The 10,658-nt window shown below is 45.7% G+C and overlaps 1 protein-coding gene across 2 annotated transcripts in view; it reads left to right on the forward strand.

The window, feature by feature from the left end:
- The first annotated feature begins 8,378 nt into the window (after positions 1–8,378).
- XAGE3 (X antigen family, member 3) overlaps positions 8,379–10,658 on the forward strand; it is a 16,388-nt gene continuing 14,108 nt past the window's right edge. The window contains exons 1-3 of one of the 2 annotated variants that reach the window (XM_011977808.1): positions 8,379–8,461; positions 9,328–9,416; positions 10,251–10,356. In XM_011977808.1, the coding sequence (XP_011833198.1) occupies positions 9,336–9,416; positions 10,251–10,356 (187 nt within the window). In that variant the 5' untranslated portion in view covers positions 8,379–8,461; positions 9,328–9,335. Of the gene's footprint in view, positions 8,462–9,167; positions 9,220–9,327; positions 9,417–10,250; positions 10,357–10,658 lie in introns of those variants that run through there. The other variant, XM_011977809.1, reaches the window with a different exon arrangement.

The following is a 10,658-nucleotide window of genomic DNA, read 5'->3' on the forward strand; positions in this document are numbered from 1 at the left end:
TACAGGCGCCCGCCACCATGCCTAGCTAATTTTTTGTATTTTTAGTAGAGACGGGGTTTCACCGTGTTAGCCAGGACGGTCTCGATCTCCTGACTTCGTGATCCGCCCACCTGGGCCTCCCAAAGTGCTGGGATTACAGGCGTGAGCCACCGTGCCTGGCACCCCCCCTTTATTTCAGATAGCCAGCAGGCTGAGACGATGATGGATTAATGTCCTGTGGATCCATCTTAAGGGGGATGAATCTCAAGCTTCTTTTTACATTGGGCAAGAGAGAATCAGGAAAGGGTGAGGTCAGGAGGAGAATGGTGACCACAGACATCTAAGTGTCAACGGGAGCCCGGGGAGGTTGCAAAACGTCTTTGTCCTTGGTCAGGTCACAGTGTTCCCATAAACCTTTCATGCAACATTGCCGCTTGTGTGTACACCCTTCTCATCTCCTCTGGGCTGGGTTCCGAAAGGGACTATTATCATCCTTGCTTTGAAGTTAAACCCTACACTAAATTCCTCCCATAGTTCGCTTGGCCTACGTGCGGGAATGAGCAAAGGCAGTTAGCTCCTCAGGTCAGAAGCAAGACAGAGCAAGCCCTGGTCAATTTCTCTCACTATGTCAGGTGCGCCCTCCCTCTCTGTTACACACACACCCATGTTCCCCTGGCACTGATTCAGATCAGTGGGCAGCTTCTGGGCAGCCACGCTGACCTGCATTAGGAGGCTGAAGGGCACTGGAACTTTATCTCGATGTCGGCTTCAAAGCTTCTGGAAGGTGCCATGGCATGAGGCACAGCCGGGCTGAAGAGCTTTCTGGGTGTGTGGGTGGTAAGGGCCGGGGGACCTTCATATCATCATACTGGTGTCTTGTACCCTGAATCAGAAGTATTGTGTTATGTTGAAAATAACTGCAGCAATATAATTTATGCGCTCAGTGCCCCCTTGTCACAGCTTTTGGCGAATCTTCAGAATGCTCATCACTAGGTACAGTCGTTCCTTCACACACCTCAGGCCAGGGAAGCTTCTCACCACAGTAGTGGAGCACTCCATCATTTTAGCTGAAGAACAAACCTAGGAAACAGAAGCTTAGCCACTTGTGCACTAGTAATGTTATAGATCACATTGGCATTCACTCCCCCAATTCTTCTTTCAGGGACCAACCCAACCCAACCCTGCTCATCCCAAACTAATGACCACAACAACATATACATGCCTCTCGCTTTGCACTGATGGCGTCATTGGGGGAGCTTTGAATCTAACTATTGCACTATGTGTTTTCTCCGTTTCCCTGATCTGAAACTATAGGCTTCCAGATACCAAGATAGGTGTCCCAGGCCACTCTCTGAAGTGATAATGCTGCAGGTGGGCCAGGCCTTGACCTCAGTACAGCTCACCAGCAGCAGCACCTTGCCAGGGCCAAGAGCCACCCAATTGTGTTGCTGGAGCTGAAGGAGAGGAAAGGTCTAAAGAGACGTCATAAAGATCTCCATCTCGATAGCACAGCAACCTCCTCTTACAGACATGCGGGTGTTTTGGTTTCTTTCAACATGTACCGACTATGGCATTTTTCAGGATGCCTGGGGTCTTCAGCTAACCTTCCATCCACACCACCCTGCCTCCCCCACTGCCCCTCTCTACCCTACTCCAAACCTTCCTTCTGTTTTAAATGCTGCCCCCGAGGATCACTGACTGGTTTTCCTCCTGATAAGGATATGAAAACACCTTTTACCCCTAATCTTCAAGATACCTAAAAGAATGAGTCTTCAGAACATCTATCTTAAAAATTATTATGGCAACAGTGGCTGAGTAATAATAGCAAAGAAAACGCAAGTAAAACAGTGAAAGGAATGTTGTTTCAAAATGATTGAGAGTTTCCCACTTAGAGAACAACACTTCATATGTGGCATGTTCCCTTCCAGACTTTTTTTCTATGCTTTTTTTTTTTTTAAATTATGAGATTGGAGAATAAGTAGTGTGTTTTACTACATCTGTTGTTTTATTTAATATTTTACCAAAGCTATTTCGCATAATGACAGTGACAGAGACGTTGCTGCTAACATCCATGGTAGCAAACACATACAGAAAGCAGAGACTGCCTTTGTGCTTTCCTGGTATTGACTTGTCACCCCGTATTATCGAATGCACTCAAGAGACCTCATGTTCAATCCACACGCAGATAATGTCATCTCATGAATGCTGCTGGACACTTTCACTTGTTTTGTGATCTGGAGGACCATTCCACACTGCAGCGCATTCCAGAGTGTCAGGGTCGGATTGCATGTGTCTGTACACCCCTCTCCAGCCTGGGTACCAATCTGACTCTGCTCTTGCTGGCGAGGTGACTTTGGGCAAATTCCTTAGTCTCTTAATGTGTCTCAGTTTCCTGTTCTATAATAAGAGATGATAACATTAGTAACACACATCTGACAGTGTTGCTATGAGCACTAAGTGACTGTGATTATGTATCTTTTATTATATATTTGTGTATATATATATATATATAGAGAGAGAGAAACAGAGAGAGAGAGAGAGAGAGAGAGAGAGATATGCTAAAAAAGCATCTGGCCTAGAATAAGTATCCAGAAGTGTGAGCTTCTATTCTCACATCTCTGAACTTCTGCTTTCTGCTCTTCCCCATTATTCCTCGCCCCTGTCTGCTGCAGACCTCTCTCCCTGCCCTGCACACCTTCACCTCCCCTCCACACTCCACTCTCTTTCCCCATTGCCCATTTCCTATGACTCTGGATTTGAGTAAATTGATACCATCTTCTCATGATTTTGCTCAGAAAATATTAGTATCATTGGTCTTTTATTAAGTCACCAATGAATTTTTTTTTTGAGACAAAGTCTTGCTTTCTCACCCAGGCTGGAGTATAGTGGCATGATAATAGCTCACTGCAGCCTTGACCTTCTGCAGTCCAGTGACCCTTCCGCCTCAGCCTCCTGAGTAGCTGAGACTACATATGGGTGCCACCATGCTCAGCTAATTTTTAAAATTTTGTAGGTGTGAGGTCTCGCTATGTTGTCCAGGCTGGTCTCAAACTCCTGGCTTCAAGTCCTGCCTCAGACTCCCAAAGTGCTGGGATTACAGGTGTGAGCCACTGCACCTGGCCAATTTGCCCCCTCCTTTTTTTTTTTTTTTTTTCCTTTATCTAAGTCTTTGCTCCAGCCCAGAAAACTGTTTTTTTTTTTCTCTCCTACTTGGAGGAAAGAGCAATCAAACTTTCAGGATTTTTGCCTATTCAAAGTTCAGCTTTGGCAACATTTGAGTCCTTTCTCCTCCTGCCTGGAGGAGAAAACAAAAGCCAAAGTCAGCGCCCGGCTGAACCTTCTCCCAACACCCTGCATTATTCAGCATAGAACAGTGGCTCAGGGATCCAGTGGGTCAACTCTTTTGCCGTTGGAGGGATTACTGTGAAATGCTGTGAGTACATGTATTTTTCACAATAGACAACAGCTCGGCTGCTGCTTCCTATTAGGGGCAAATCCAGTCTCCCAGGTGTTACAGCTTTGTCAGGTCTGCTGCTTCATTCTTTATTCAAAGAAGGCTTTCATCATATTTTAGTGAGTCAGGGTCTTGCTGGTGAATCACACTGTTGCTGCCAGTGTGTCAGGGATCCCCAAGATCACCCTCACTTCCAGTAATTGCCTATGAGGACTCAATGTATAGTTGTACTCGTGGCTAAGACTTATTACAGCAAAAGAATACTGAGCTAAATCAGTAACGGGGAAAGCCTACTGGGCAAAGTCTGGTGGGAACCAGCAAAAGCTCCCAAGAGTTACTTCCCAATGGAGTCACACAATTTGTCTCTCCAGCAATGAATCATGACAACATGTGTAAAATGTTATCTACCAGGGAAGCTAATTAGAAACTGAGTGCCCCAGGTTTTTACTGGGGACTGGTCACATAGGCACTCTCTGCCTAGCAGGCAACAACATTTCAGATTCCTGGAAGGGAAGCTGGTGTTCAGCATAAAACACATTGCTTGAACAAACAATTTCGGAAGAGTAAACCACTCTTACCAGATGGAGAATGGTGGGAAACCTCCCGAAATCAAGTTCACAGATGCCAGGCAAGGGCCAGTCTTGCAAGCTGGCCTTTCTAAGGATAGTCGTTTCAGACCTGCTATATTACCTCTTTTTTTGCACAGAACTCAACTACAAAGCTTTAAAATACATAATCAAATCAGACAGAACCAATGGAAAAAAGTCAGCAACATATAGATGAACTGAATGGCACCATGGACTAATTGGATCTAAGTGACACGTGGAGAAAGCTCCTCATAATGATAGCAGACCGTGTATTCCCTCATGGCTGGTTTTGAGGGGTTCACAGCTCCAGTGGATGAAGTACCTGCCAACATGGTGGAAATAGCAAGAGAACAAGGGTGGAACGTGAAGAGGTGACTCAACTACTGCCATCTCATGATAAAACTTTAACATGTGAGGAGTTGCTTTTTACGGATGAATGAAGAAAGTAGTTTCTTGAGATGAAATCTACTCCCAGTGAAGATGCTGTGAACACTGTGGAAATGGCAGCAAAGGATGAGTTGATTAGGTAATGGCAGGATTTGAGAGATCTGACTCCAATTTATAAAGGAGTTCTACTGTAGGTAAAATACTATCAAGCAGCATTGCCTCCTACAGAGAAATCGTTCTTGAAAGGAAGAGTACATTAATGGAGCAAATTTCATTGTTGTCTTATTTTAAGAAATTGCCACAGCCCTCCATGTAGTATTAGCTTGTTAAAAAGTAAATAAAAAAGAAAATAAATTGCCACAGCCACCCAACTTTCAGCAACCAGCACCCTGATCAGTCAGCAGCCATGTACATCCAGGCAAGACCCTCTACCAGCACAAAAGTTACAACTCACTGAAGGCTCAGATTATCTTTAGCATGTTTTAGCAATACAGTATTTTCCAATTAAGTTATGTACATTTTTTTGACATAATACTATTGCACAGTTAACAGATTGTAGTGTAGTGTAAACATCACTTTTATTTTATTTTTATTATTATTTAAATTTTTTTTATTTCAATAGGTTTTTGGGGAACAGGTGGTATTTGGTTACACGAGTAAGTTCTTTAGTGGTGATTTGTGAGATTTTGGTGCACTCATCACCCGAGCAGTATACAATGAACCCAATTTGTAGTCTTTCATCCCTCAGCCTCCTCCCAACCTTTCCTCTGAGTCCTCAAAGTCCATTGTATCATTCTTATGCCTTTGCATCCACATAGCTTAGTTCCCACTTATGAGTGAGAACATACTATGAACATCACTTTTATATACACTAGGAAATAAAAAAATGTGTGTGACTTGCTTTACTGTGGTGGTCTGGAACAGTACATGCAATATCTATGATTTATGCCTGCATAAATTTATGAAGGAGACATGATTTAACATGTAAAAGTCCACCATCTGGCACCTCAAATTCATGTTCTCTCACATCTAAAATACATTCATCTCATCTCAACATCCTCGAAACTCTTAATTCTTTCCAGCATCAACTCTAAATCCCAAATCTCATTCAAATATCATCAAAATCAGGAAAGGGTGAGAGTCAGAGTATGTTGTATTCTGGGGCTAAATTATTTTCATCTGTGAACTTGTGAAACCAGACAAGACGTTATCTGCTTTCAAAACAGCATGAAGGTGCAGGCATAGGAGAAACACTCCCATTCCAAAATGGAGAAGATGGAAGGAGAGAAGGAGTCATGGGATCCAAGCAAGGTTTCAGACTTTAAGAGATTTTAAGGCTTCAGAATGGTCCTCTTTGGCTTGATGCCGTGTCCTCTGGGCCTAGTAGGGTGGCAGCTCTGCCCTCTTGGCCCTGAGTGTTAGCCCTGCTCCCTTACCCCTGGGCAGAAGCCCTGTTTTCTGAAATTGAGGAGGTGGCTCTGCCATCTGGAGCTCAGGAAGAGGCATCTGGATTCCTGTTCCCCAGGTCATTGCTGTCTGGGCCTATAGAGGCAGTGGCAGCTTGCCAACCTCTGCATCTGTAGCTCTTCCATCAAAGTCACTCTTCCTTGATTTTGTCCCATTTCTGTTCCTTTCATTCCAGGCTGGCTGTGCTTCTTTTGATATAAAATCCTCAAAACATGTTGGCCTCTGATGCAATTCATGGCGTCCATGCCAACAGTCCCTGGATCCTCCATAGATCTTTCCTGGATAAATGCATCTCCTTCCCTGCATTCTGCTGAGATGGTTGACTGGATCCATGACTCACATACCTCATCTCTTTAGCAATCAGTTGTCCCGCTACACCCTTGGCCCTAGTTCCAGAGCTTGCTATCTGGATAGGCTGAGAATCTTCTAAATAATCAAAGGCTGATTCCTTTTTGCTCAGCAATTCTGTCATTGATTTATTTCTCCTCCCTTGCATTTTGCAACCAGCAGCGAGGAGAAACCAGGCCACAACTTCCATACTTTGCTTAGAAATGTTCTTAGCTACATATGCAATTTCATCACTTACAAGTTCTACTCTGCATCTAAGAGAATGCAATCTAGCCAAATTCTCTGCCACTTTCTTACAAGGATTGTGTTTCCACATGTTTCCAATACCGTGTTCCCCATTCCTGTCTGAAAGCTCACCTTCAACATTCATATTTCTAGGAATATTCTGTTCATGATGATGGATGTATTCTCTGAGATGACAGAAACTTTCTCTATAGTTATATAAACACACCCCCCCCCCCCCAATGCTAGAAACTCTCCTCCATTTGAATGACCTCCCGTAATGATGCATTCAGAGGAGAGAAGTGATCTGCTGGGAACTCTTAGAGCTTTCCAAACCGGGTCTACCTGTGCTTGCCCTGGCATTCATTCTCTGCCGCCCTTCTGCATACAATTGCTCCTAACTGAAGCCAGCCCCCCACCTCAGCTCAGGATCCCATACCTCCCACCTTCTCAGGGGCTTTGCTCCTGCAATGATCATTCTGTCTCCTGAACCACCAGCTGCTCCTTCTAAATGGGATCATTCCCCAACCTAAGGGGGGAACTTACCTCCTTCCCCCATGTCCTTCTATAGCTACTAACATATTTATCTGCTGCCCTTCAAAGTGAAACTGCGTGAACTTATACAACCCACTTCATTGGAGTCATTTTTCAAAATTATATAGAAAGGAAAATGAACCAGAACAGCCAAAACGATTCTGAACTGTAACTTTGGGGAACTCACACTACCTAATATCAAGAGTCATGTTAATTCTATAGTAACCAGAACGTGGTACTGGGGAAAAATCAACAGATCAGAATGGAGTCCGGAAATAGGTTCATAGACATGATAAACTTATTTTCAAAAAAGGTGCAAAGGCAATGGAGAAATATTATCTTCCTGAGAAACTGTGTTGTTTTTCCCCTTGCTTCTTGGCCACTACATTCATTGTTCTTTACTACCGTGGGTCCGTTCCCCATGTTTCTCCTTTGCAGTTCAACTGCTCTTCTGTTTAACTGTCTGTCTGCCCCACTACAGTGTGGTGGCCTCCATGGGACATACCACGTGTGGCTCTTTGGTCTTCACATTTCCAGCATCCCAGATATTTCCTGCAACATGGCAGGCACCCGTGCATATATAAATGAAAAAAAAAGCGTGTATATATATATATATATATATATAATTTATTTGTCACAAAAGGTCTTTCTGAGACACATCCTCCACTCATGGTGACATGGGACTGTCCCTAGTGTTTCTGGATGCATAAGAATTGTAGGGCAAGAGAGGGAACAAAGCCTCTTAGTCCCTTTCCTTCTACTACAAACATCTTAGGGATGCGAGTCTGGGGACAGTGGGAAAACCCCGGCTGGCCTTGCATGTGCTTGACTCAGTATGCACACCCCTTGCTGCCCAAGTCCCTTGTTGTCCATGTGCCTTGCTGTCTGCCTTGTGTCCCTGCAGAGCTGTGCAAGGAGACATCGTGACTTCCTTCTGTGCTGCTGACTAGGAGTCAGCCCGTAGGTCCGAAGATCAGTCCTCCCAGGGTGGAAGTGGGAGAGAGTGTGAGGAGGAGCCCGCGGCGCAGTCTATGTCCTCCGATTGGGGAAGGTCCTTGAGGTTGCCATTCTTCTCCTAACAGGCGGCGACACAGCCATGGCCTTGCTATCGTGGGTGTCCCAGACAGGGGAGGAAGGAGGGCCATAGAGGGGAGGAGGACCTAGTGAACATGGAGTGAGCTTTGAAGGGGGAAACTATTTGTGGTATTTGAGTCCCGGAGGCATATGAAACCGCCCACAGAAGACACATTCCGAAGTCTTCAGGGGGAACCTGGGAGAGGGCAGAGGACTGCGCGGCGCGGGATGGGGTGGGGCGAGGAGGGGCGCCACAGCCCACTAGGCAGGCACCATCCTCACTGCGCATGTCCACTGGGCGTCTTCCCCTCTGCACCTTTGCCCATGTGGTAAACGCCCTGGAGCTGTGAGAGTGTGAGGGTCGTGTTCCTGCTGTCTGGACTTTTTCTGTCCTACTGAGACGCAGCCGGTAGGTCCACAAGCCATTCCTCCCAAGAGTTGAAGTGTGAGTGAGTGTGAGGAGGAGCCATTGGCTATCCGGAGCGTGGGACAGCGTGGTCCACGGCCTCAGAGGCCGAAGGGTCTCAAGGTGCTCGTCCTTCTGCTCGTGAGGTGGCACTGCCGTGGGCCTTGTTGTGGTGAGGTCAGAATGAGGGAAGAAGGTGGGCCGCACAGTTGAGAGGGGTCAGGTGAAAATGGGGCGAGTGCTGGGGGTGCTGGGGCAGGTATCCGAGTCCCTGGAACCCTCGACCGAGGACAGATTCCAGGCTCCTTTGTGTCGACCCGGGAAGGAGCAGGGTGGGCATTAAGGAAGGGAACTGGGAACGCTGCGGGTTGGCGACCATGGCCCTGAGGTCTGTAGAGCGCCTGGCAGAGGTGTACAGTGAGGAGGGCCCAGCGCTGTGTGGCAGCTTCTCAACTCCACCGTGGAGGTTTGAGTTGGTGGGGCTCTGCGTTCCAACAAAACTTGATTTTAGGGGGGAAATGGGCCTAGCAAATGGGTGTGTGACAAAAGCCGTAGTTACTGCAGTTTTAATTCTCTGGCTGTATTTTCCCAAATGTCTCCACAGAGGAGAGTTAAGTTGTGAAACCAAACCTTATCGGAAATATCCTGTGTCTTTTGCCAGGAGCCTTAAGAAATTGCTCAGTTAGCTTGACCAACTTAATGGCTTCGCAAGCATTCAGAAGGCACACACACTTACACTTGCCCTGAGACTTAGTTCGAAAGTATTTACAAACTTTTAAAAAACGACAAGTTAACATTTGGTCATGGAAGTGGTCAAATATAGCTGTCTTTTCAAGTACATTTACCAATTTACAGTATTCTGCTTGCAGTGTGAAATATGATTTGGAGAGGAAGATCAACATATAGGCCTAGACCAAGGAGAAGTGTACCACCTCCTGAGCTGATTGGGCCTATGCTGGTGAGTGCCTTAACCTTTGATGTTTTCTATTAGCAGAAAGTTATTTTTGTAACTTGTTGTTGTTGCAAAACTGTTTTGTAATTGTTGTTGTACCAATATAGATACACCAATAAAGGTGTCCCATGCTGATAAAAATTATCATGGGGGCCTGGCGTGGTGGCTCAAGCCTGTAATCCCAGCACTTTGGGAGGCCGAGATGGGCAGATCACGAGGTCAGGAGATCGAGACCACCCTGGCTAACACGGTGAAATCCCGTCTCTACTAAAAATACAAAAAAAAAAAAAAAAAAAAATTAGCCGGGCGAGGTGGCGGGCGCCTGTAAACCCAGCTACTCGGGAGGCTGAGGCAGGAGAATGGCGTGAACCAAGGAGACAGAGCTTGCAGTGAGCTGAGATCCGGCCACTGCACTCCAGCCTGGGCGACAGAGGGAGACTCCGTTTAAAAAAAAAAAAAAAAAAAAATTCATGACATCTCATGAAGGAAAGACTAATCCAAGAGGAGTAAGTTCTCCTGTTGTTTGGGTGGATGACCTTGTGTTCCCCAGATTTTGCCCATGATTTCCTTCTCATGCTTATTTGCAAAAGATTACACACATTCATCCTAACATAGATTAAAACAGCTTCCAAAGCCCTTGAGGGCAACTGTCTTAGAGTAACCTCTCTGTGGGAAGAGTAACTTTACGAAAAATAAGTATGTGGAATAGTGTTGGAGAAATGTCTTTAGACTTATGATCAGAAACATCTATGTATTCTGTATATTTATATTATTGAAATGTATTGATAACAAAACTTTTTATCTGCACACACACGCACACACACACACCCCTCGTTCCAGGAGCCCAGTGATGCGGAGCCTCAGCAAGCGGAACCACTAACTGAAAGTCAGGATCCTACACCTGGTCAGGAGAGAGAAGAAGATCAGGGTGCAGCTGAGATTCAAGGTACTGGGAGGGGAAAGAAAGAATGTCTATGGGGAGGGAAGGAGGCCTATGTGTGCATCATGCCTTATGCCACGACCAGTAACAGGAGGAAAGAAAACATTGGGAAAGGATCTCAAACATTTGCTGAGAGTTGGCTGGACAAGTGAAGAGTATAGTTTGCAGCTTCATAGAGTCCCTGGATATAATGAATCTTCTCCTACCTTTAAAATATATTTTGGGCCGGGCGCGGTGGCTCAAGCCTGTAATCCCAGCACTTTGGGAGGCCGAGACGGGCGGATCACGAGGTCAGGAGATCGAGACCA

The sequence above is a fragment of the Mandrillus leucophaeus genome, unplaced genomic scaffold, assembly GCF_000951045.1.
Source record: "Mandrillus leucophaeus isolate KB7577 unplaced genomic scaffold, Mleu.le_1.0 Scaffold1846, whole genome shotgun sequence".
Classification (NCBI taxonomy): Eukaryota; Metazoa; Chordata; class Mammalia; order Primates; family Cercopithecidae; genus Mandrillus; species Mandrillus leucophaeus.